This window comes from Arachis ipaensis, chromosome B01 (genome assembly GCF_000816755.2).
Source record: "Arachis ipaensis cultivar K30076 chromosome B01, Araip1.1, whole genome shotgun sequence".
Taxonomy (NCBI): domain Eukaryota; kingdom Viridiplantae; phylum Streptophyta; class Magnoliopsida; order Fabales; family Fabaceae; genus Arachis; species Arachis ipaensis.
The window spans coordinates 132,037,561-132,047,224 of record NC_029785.2 but is presented as its reverse complement, the minus strand read 5'-3'; the positions used below and the strand labels follow the sequence as shown (position 1 = coordinate 132,047,224).

Genomic DNA, 9,664 nt, shown 5'->3' with positions numbered 1-9,664 from the left:
AGTACTATAAATATTTTATAAAGTTATAATTAAAATCATAGGTTAACAATTTTTAATATTGAAAATATTAAAAAAATAGTATTTATTTTAACTAATTTGAGTTGGTTGAGTAGTCATTTCATTCGTCCACTTAAGGAAGTATTAGGGTTTCGAATCTCACCTTGTGTATGTAACAACTCATTGGCTAGCGACAAACCCTTAATAAATGGAACTTCAATCCGTGGTGGATTAGTTATCGGCTTGTCGAGTTAGAAAATAGGTGAAAAAAATAACATTTATCTTGAAAATAGAACAATTCTCATTTATATCAATATTTGTGGAGATTGTCTTTTCTGAAATTTAAATGTGACAACTTTATTTATTGGTATCATATTCACTCATGAAATCAAACCAATATAATCAACGTTGTTACCGGTTAATATTTCACATTTAATGATATGGTTTTTAAGTTTCCAAACTTATAGACTTATGTTACTACAAAAGCTATTAGATTGATTAATATTCCTTAATAATATTAGCAAAACACTATCGATGAGTATTAGTTTATGCGACAAAAAATCATAATAACTTTTGTTATTTAATATATAATTTATTCTATTGAAAAATAAATTATTATCCGTAGATTGATGAATGCATTTTCTCCTATTTTTACACCAATTTATTTATCAATAATTACCATTAAAAAAAAATAAATGACTACACTATTTTATAATATGATGTACATAATTTTTTTATTTTAAAATTAATTCTAGTTAATAAGATAAAATTAAAAATAATTTTTTACACAAATTTAAATTTGAGTTTAGAATTGATTAACAACTCACTTTTTTTAATTTTAATAACAAAAACAAAATTAGTTAGCTGCAAAAATTTGGTATTTAATAATTTCAATCATTTAAATTTTAATTCGCAAAAATTAGGTTAGAAATTAATTATAACTTAATAACAATTATATATATTAGTATGCAAATGATAATATCTAATGTATAATTTATTTAATTTTTTGACAGGATTCACAACTAGAAAATGACTTAATACAGACATATTTACAGAAAGATTTGGTCTATATTACAGACGGATTTTTGGTTACCGACGGATTTTTTGTTACCGACGGATTTTGTTCCTCTGTAAAAGGCTCGTCGGAAATTATTTACCGACGGAATTTTTTCCGTCAGAAAATTACCGACGGATTTTTACCAGTTACCGACGGATTTTTCCTCTGTAAATTCTCCATCCATTTCCTGAAGCCGACGAACTTTTCGACGGTTTTTCCATCGGTAATTTCAGACGGATTTTCCGACGGATTTTTCGTCTGTAAATTACAGACGGATTTTTTGACAGATTTCCGTCTGTAATTTGAACCTTGGAAAATCATCTCACACTCTGATTACAGACAGAAAATTCGTCTGTAAATCCGTTAGTAAGCTAAAATAGAATTTTTTTTATTTTTTCAATTACAAAATAAACTTGTTTTCATACAAAATAAATATAAATTTAATACAAATTTTTATCTAATTTGTATTCGAATATTTATAGTATTACAAAAAATAAATAAATTCATCATATTATAAAATTAAAAAAAATTATTATAAACAAGCAAGTCAATATAATTCAAAACATAAACAAAGTGTATTATCAACTATAATCCTCAGTATATTGTTCAACCATACTAAATTTTACACAATTTTACATATATTCCACCTAATCTGTTCATTGCAATTGCAATTGCTTCATGAGTTTCTCTTGAAATAGCTCCAAGAGACATCCCACAAGTGCAGAATCGATGCACAATAGCTGAAGCAGGTTCAACCTTCCCTACAGGTATTGGAGCACGATCACTTTTGAACTCAAGAAGTTCACGAAGAACCTGCAATAAAAAATAGAGATCTCAAATAACATTTTGGGTAATAAAATGCAAGATAAAGGCAGAAACTAGGATCTTTAAAACTCACATTCACAGGTTGGTTAGCCAAATGCTACTGATAAACTGAAAAGGCACTTTGACCAATAATCAAGCTGTAAAACATCACATGCAACTACTATCATCATCAACATAAACCAGATAATCCAACAAAAGTGAATCAATAATCAAGCTGTAAAACATCACATGCAAAGACATATAATCACCAATAATTATCCTAGACCAATATGCATTCAACTAAAATAAGAATCAATGATCTTCCTACCCAGCCAAAACCAAGCCTACTTGCTAATTAGCTTACAGTCACATGCATTCAACTAAATCAATTAAATAAGAATATCCTACCAGAATGTCAACATGGTTCCAGAGAAAATCAACATGAATCAGAAGCAAAATGAAAAAATGGAAGAGAAACTCACCTTTTCTTCTCCTTTGGAGGCAGAGATCAAAATCCAGAAACAGGGGAAAGATTGAAGCTTCTTGCTGTTGTTCAAAAGCTGCTGCTGCTGTATCATCTTTTAGATTCTGACAAAGAAAAGATAGCTATAACTTCACATCAAATATCAGGGTACACCATATATATATATATAGTAATCTAACTATGGAAAGAAATGCATGCTTTCTTCAAAAATTACCTGAATTTTCACACGAAGGGCTATAATTTCCTCATCTCTCTCATCCTGTGTTTGTTTGCCAGCCTTGAGAGCACCCTATGATAATAAATAAATAAAAAATTGAGTATTTCACAAAATTCTGTCTCTCAGTATAATTGAGTATTCCACGAAGGGGGCTGTAATTTTCTCAATTCATATTTCTGCCACATATGATATGATTAATATCCATTCTTCTGGCATACCTCTCTTTGTCACAAAACAGCTTCCTTCCTACATAAATAGCAAACAAGCTAGCTTACCTACTCAGAAGTTTGGTTTCTAGGGATACACCTTCTCTAAGAGAAGCAACCTGCCAAAATTAAAATGAACAAGGACACGAAAAATCAGCAAAGACAACACAAGGTGTAAAGTAGTTTCTATTGGTAAGTATTAAGCAAATGAAAAATCAAACTCTTTCACGAATGAAAATAGCAAAGTACCTTTGAAAACAAATCTTCTACTTCTCTTTCACGAATATCACCAGGGAGGTTCCCAACGTAGACTATTCTGCTCCCACACCTACTCATTTTCAATCTGCGGATTTGCTTGGTTGGAGTCTTGCTGCAGCTGTTTCCACTGCTCTGGGGTGACAGCTTTCTTGACAGAGAGAGCGTGAATCTCTTTCATTTCCTCCTCCAACGCAGCATTCACCATTCGATGCCTCTCCAGTAGCCTCTTGCCTTCAAATTCTTCTGATACAATCTCAACTACGAAGTTCTGGGATTAGGGTTGGAGGCGTGACGAAGCTTTGGGGTTAGGGTTGGATGCGGCGGTTGAGGGAGCCCGTGCGACGCAAGGGACGACGGAGATAGATCTGTGACGCCAGCGGCGGCGACAGCAGCAGAAGAAGCTGGTGTGACGGAGAGAAGAAGCAACTCGGTGACGGAGAGAGGAACAAGCTCATTTGATATGGGTGGAGTGTAAATGGATCGAGAGGATAGGGATAAGATTAGGGTTAACTCAATATTTCTGACAGAAAATTTTAAATTATATGCAGATTTTCTATCTGTAATAATTTAATAAAATGCAGTATTTTGTCTATTTAATTACAGACGAAAAATCCGTCTGTAACAATTTTCCACGAAAAAAATTAATTTTTCCAACAGAATTATAGGCGGATTCTCTTTTCCATCTGTAATTTATGCTAATTCATTTTTTTTGTTTTCCGACAAAAAATCCCTCTGAAATTTCGTCTGTATTTCCGTGGGATAAAATCCATCGAAAATATCCGTCTATAATAACTAGTTTTCTAGTAGTGATTAATATATAATTTGTTGATGATTGATTTATTATTCAAATTTTTTTATAAACATTATAGTATGATATATACTAAATATAATAATATTTAATAGTATAGTATTTGTTACAACAATGATTAAAAATATTAAGTCAAGTGAACAAAATTAACCTAGATCCATTACTTGAATCCCAAATTTAAATTAGATTCATTATATTAGGACTCAATATAAATAAAGTCCATGTGTTTTATCTCAAATCGACTCAAATTAAATTTTTATTTGTTGGTTAGGGATGGTAATGACTATTCGTGTGGGCGCAATGGTCTTCCTTTTTCGTTCTTTACTCTTGTTTAATTATCCTCCGTCCCCTCTCTATCTTCGTCGCAAATCCCTATTTAATTATTCTTTTAGGGAATGCAGATACCTGCAGTTATCTATAGATATTCTTTAATTTTTAAAGAAAAATTAATTAAAAAATTATAATATAATAATCATAAAATAATCAATTCTATAATTCAACATAATTAATAATATATTCATTATAAAAAATAACATTTCAAAATTAAAGACATGAAGAGTGTTAATAGCAAATGAAAACTTAAAATTATATGTAAGCAAATTAAAATGATGTATTTTATATGATTTGCAAGGAAAAATTCTCGTTATTCAAGTATAATATACGTTTTATTATTTTATACGAAACAATATTAGTTTTAATTTATATATTATTATTATTGAGTATTAAAAATAAATAGTGTTTGTATTATTAGTATTTTTCTTACTTTCCTCAACTTTAACCGTGATTAGGTCTAAAAGCTCGCTCACCTCATTAGAAACAAATATAATCTAATAAATTTTTATTTGATAGTGTTATACATTGAGATAATTATAGGAGAATTAACTTTAGCGAATTAATGGTACGGTGTTTAGTCACCATAAGAGTGTTTTTATACAAAATTATCAATCAATTATATATAATTTCTGATTCATCATGAATGTTGTTTATTAGATAAAAGATAACAAATTGACAAATAAAACTTATTACCATGGGTATATTCATTTTACAAATATTCTTCTATTCAATGCTATAAAAAATTCATTGATCATCCTAATTACTACACATCTAAAACATTCATCCATGCCTTTCATTTTGAATATATTTGTACATATAAAAAATTATATATAAAGAAAAAAAAAAGAAGAAAAGAAGAGTTGAAATAATAAGAGTAATAAAAATAATAATATTTAGAGTAATTTCAATGGGTCAATTTTAGATATCAATTTTAATTTGTACAGTAAATAAACTGATTTAAAATTAAAACTTGTATTAGATACTATTTTTAAAATAATACTGATAATCTAGTATCAGTAAAGAAAAAAAATAATGAAATATTGCCACTTGTTTAAACCTATCTATTAAATAAACACTAACAGTGTTACATTGTTTTGTTAATTTGTTGTAACATTGTAACCTATCTATTTAAATTTTCACAATTTAATTAAATTTATTTAAAATAATAAAAAATATTTTAAAATTTAAATTGAAATTAAACCAAGTATTGGAGTGACAAATTTTACATTAAGTTTCAAATCAAGTCTTATGATATATAATCCACAAATATTTATGTGGCATCTTGTGGGACCTAAAATAAAATAAAATTAATACCAAGCATTAAAGATGTTCTTATAAGTTTGTTTGACCATCTATATATAAAAGACCAAAAGATCATGATTATCTAACAAAATTAATTTGTATTTATTACATTTAATTTGAATAAGAAAGAAATCATTTTATTTTAGTTTAGTCATTAATTTATATGATTTGAATTTGACTCAATAGGTATGATTTGATTTGATTTGATATGATTATTAATTGAAAATATTTCAGTTGTCTATTTTATTCATAGATTTATTATTTTAATAACTAATAAATTAATCTCCTATTCCATTTTATGGATCAAAACAAAGAATCTCTAAATGGTTCCTTAACGTGTCAGGTTTTAGGTACTAAGCATGGGTTTTAATTTAGTGGAATCCAATTCAATCCAATGTATCTGAGTGCAGCCCACTAACACTTCTATATTAAGTGCTGCACAAATAGAACAAGATAAGGCAAAATAGTAAATACACCACACATGTCCTTTGAGGTTCTTTCCTCTAGGGACTTTTACTCAATCAAAAAATTATTCGTGTAATTAGCCTTTTGTTGTTGTTCTTATTGTAACAAGGTGATTAATAAATAAATTAAAAAAAAAGTAAATTCTTATATCACTGTTTTTGTTTTTTCCCCCATAATAATAACTTTTCAAATTTAGTCATAATCAAATGATGAATCCATCCAAAAGAGATGAGACTTGTGCATATATGATTTAAGGGTCCACCATGATTACTGAGAGAACAATTCAATAATCTCAAAAATCAAAAAAAGAAACTTGATAAGAAAAGTGACATGCATTATTCTAGTGCCTAGTGAGTAGTGAGGTCTACACTATAGATATATTTTAATAGCAATATTTTTGTGTGGCCAATGATAATTTCTGAAAAATAAAAAAACTATTTTAATAAGTCATCCACTTGCAACTTCCAAGACCAAAATCCAAACCAAAAGCCACTTGTTAACACTATACAATAATGTTGGGGTCAAAGAAGATTTCCATTCTGGCTATAGATATGAATATTCTTCTGTGTTTCATTCTTTCATTAACTACTACTATTACTACATCTTTCATTAAAGAAGCATCATCATCAGAATTTAATGTGAAAAGCTATGAAGCTGATAGAGTAAGAGATCTTCCTGGCCAACCTTCAAGCCCATTGGTCTCACACTTTTCAGGATATATCACTGTCAATCAAGAACATGGGAGGGCCCTTTTTTACTGGTTCTTTGAAGCTCAATCTGATCCTTCCAACAAGCCCCTCCTTCTATGGCTCAATGGAGGTCTCTCTCTCTCTCTCATATTAATGTCACATCTCAATCACCATTCTCATATTTGCTATTCTAACTTTTAACTTGGTGCTTTATACATGTCTTAAAATAAAAATATAAAGATAAGACAAAAATAAAAAAAAGTTGTATTTTTACAATTTTAGTTTTATGTGAACAAACACATGAAAGTTTTTTCTTTTTTCCTTTTTTTTTCCCCTCCAAACAAATTTATGTATGAGCAAGTAAGGTTTAATGTTATATGGTGATCCTGTTATGCTTGGTTGATGTTCTTTGTTTGTGTGTGAAGGACCTGGATGCTCCTCAATTGGGTATGGTGCTGTAGTTGAGATAGGACCTCTTTTAGTCAACAAAAATGGTGAAGGACTACAATTCAACCCATATTCATGGAATCAAGGTATGCCTTTCTATCTTTCTTTTCATCTTTTGACTAAGAGTGAATATCCCACCCGACTCTTCATAATTATTTCGAAAGGATAAAGAGGTATTTAAGAAAAAAAAAACACCTAATTCAGCTCTTGATTTTTTTTTTGGGACTGATTAATTCCTGTGCAGAAAAAAAAAACAATATTGATTTTTTTTTTGCACAAGGACTAATTAGTCCATAAAAGTAAATATCAGGAGTCGAGTTGGATTTTTTTTTGTTAAGGACCTCGTTGTCTTTTGAAATAATTGTTAGGGGTTATTTAGAATTTTTTTCCTTTGACTAATTAGTATATATAGTTTTGAATACTAGTTAGATAAGGAATGCAAATGGGGTAGAGAATGATGAATGATCCATTTTGCTAAGAAAAACACTATACATATATCAACACTCTTGATACATATATAAAAATTCAGTTGTTATTAATTAATTATGTATTTAGATTATTTTTTAATTAACAAAATAAAAAAAATCCATGTATGATTGTACAATTAACAAGATTGTTTTGCTAATATTATTAGTGAGATGTTATTTAGTTTCAAATTACCCTTTGCAGAAGCAAATTTATTATTTGTGGAGTCCCCTGTTGGAGTTGGTTTCTCTTACACCAACACATCCTCTGACCTCACTACATTAGAGGATAGCTTTGTTGGTGAGTTCAATTTCCTAAATTCCATGATAAATTTGTTGATTAATTAGTAATTGGTCTCATCATATATATATATATTTTTGACAAATTAATAATCAGCTGAGGATGCCTACAATTTCTTGGTAAATTGGCTACAAAGATTCCCTCAGTTCAAATCAAGGGACTTCTTTATATCAGGAGAAAGCTATGCTGGTTAGTATTTAACTTAAAAAATTTACAATATCACATTACACTAAATCACTAGCCTAATCACATTTACCTTATTATTTTTGCAGGCCATTATGTCCCTCAACTTGCAGAGCTAGTATTTGATCGAAATAAGGATAGAAACAAGTACCCTTTTATTAATCTTAAAGGTTTTATTGTAAGTACAGATATAATCCTCCATAATCATGATCAATACTTAATTAAAGTTAAAGAGGTTATTATTTAAATTGCTATGTAAATAAATGTTCAGGTGGGGAATCCAGAAACTCATGATTACTATGACTACAAAGGGCTTCTAGAATATGCATGGAGCCATGCAGTTATATCAGATGAACAATATGAGAAAGCAAAGAAAGTATGTGATTTTAAACAAATTGATTGGTCTAAGGAATGCAATGAGGCCATGAACACAGTGTGGCAAGATTACTCAGAAATTGACATATACAACATTTATGCCCCTAAATGTACTCTAAATAGCAGCACTTCCTCATTATTATTAGATGATGATGATGAAATTGAGACCAAGAGAATGAGAATTTTTGGTGGCTATGATCCTTGTTATTCCACATATGCAGAACAATATTTCAATAAGATAGATGTTCAATCATCTTTTCATGCTAATATTAGAGGAGAAAACACGAACACTTCTAGTGTAACATGGAAGGTTTGCAAGTAAGTTGTAGTTACTAGTTAGTAGCTAGATTAATAAGAATAATTATTAAAAATATTTTTGTATTTTTAATTAGTCAGAAACTTATATATTTTTAAGTTAAAATGTTAGGGATTTATTTATTTTTTTACTTAGTTTAATTTGTTACCTTCCTTGCAATTATTTGAATACTCTGATTTAATTTCTATGCTATTTATGTCTAAATTTTCAGTGCTTCCATATTGAGGACTTACAACTTCTCTGTATTTTCGATCCTACCCATCTACACCAAACTCATCCAGGGTGGGCTTAAGATATGGGTTTACAGGTATATATTTCTTAGATCAACAGCCCGTGAAACCATTATTATTAATATTATTCACATTCTAGGGGTTGTAATTGATGCCCCTTTAATTTTTCCCGTGACTATATTACCTTTTTGTTAATGTTATTATTAAAATATTAATAATATTATTTGTACCACATATAAAGTGGAGATGCAGATGGAAGAGTACCTGTGATAGGTACACGGTACTGCATTGAGGCCCTTAATTTACCTCTCAAGACTGCTTGGCGTACTTGGTACCATCAAAATCAGGTTCAGAAATCAAATCAAATCAAAATGTCTATATATTCATAAGATTGAAAGGTTTTCTAATTTATACGGTTCAGATTGGATTGGTAACATTATTGTGAGCATGCAATTTAAAAAGTTCATAAAATACTTACAACTGGTCTTTTCTTTTCCCAGTTTAAATTGGTTCAAAATTCCATGTTTGTGCAGCTTGTATGTGCATTGCAAAATTTTTAACCTTTTTTTTCCCAAGCCATATGTTACAGAATAAACTAAGTCATACTAACTTATAGGTTTAAAGTCACTTTTTTTTAATAACCCTTTCATATGTTAGAAGTTAGAACCAAATAAAAATAAATATGTAACTAGGATAAAAAAAAATATATTTTTGAAAATTTGAACAAT

The 9,664-nt window shown here is 29.1% G+C and overlaps 1 protein-coding gene and 1 long non-coding RNA gene across 2 annotated transcripts in view; one reads left to right on the top strand and one right to left on the bottom strand.

Moving 5' to 3' along the window:
• Positions 1,587-2,920, bottom strand: LOC110263696. Its single transcript, XR_002349576.1, has 4 exons — positions 2,778-2,920; positions 2,557-2,631; positions 1,953-2,446; positions 1,587-1,867 (listed from the first exon to the last, which is right to left on the bottom strand). It is a non-coding gene; the product is annotated as an uncharacterized LOC110263696 (long non-coding RNA).
• Positions 6,377-9,664, top strand: part of LOC107639425 (serine carboxypeptidase-like 33) — a 5,523-nt gene continuing 2,235 nt past the window's right edge. Inside the window, exons 1-8 of the mRNA XM_016342923.2 lie at positions 6,377-6,750; positions 7,046-7,153; positions 7,737-7,832; positions 7,929-8,021; positions 8,105-8,193; positions 8,287-8,708; positions 8,918-9,013; positions 9,178-9,283. Of these exons, the coding sequence (XP_016198409.1) occupies positions 6,444-6,750; positions 7,046-7,153; positions 7,737-7,832; positions 7,929-8,021; positions 8,105-8,193; positions 8,287-8,708; positions 8,918-9,013; positions 9,178-9,283 (1,317 nt within the window). The 5' untranslated portion in view covers positions 6,377-6,443. The remainder of the gene's footprint in view (positions 6,751-7,045; positions 7,154-7,736; positions 7,833-7,928; positions 8,022-8,104; positions 8,194-8,286; positions 8,709-8,917; positions 9,014-9,177; positions 9,284-9,664) is intronic.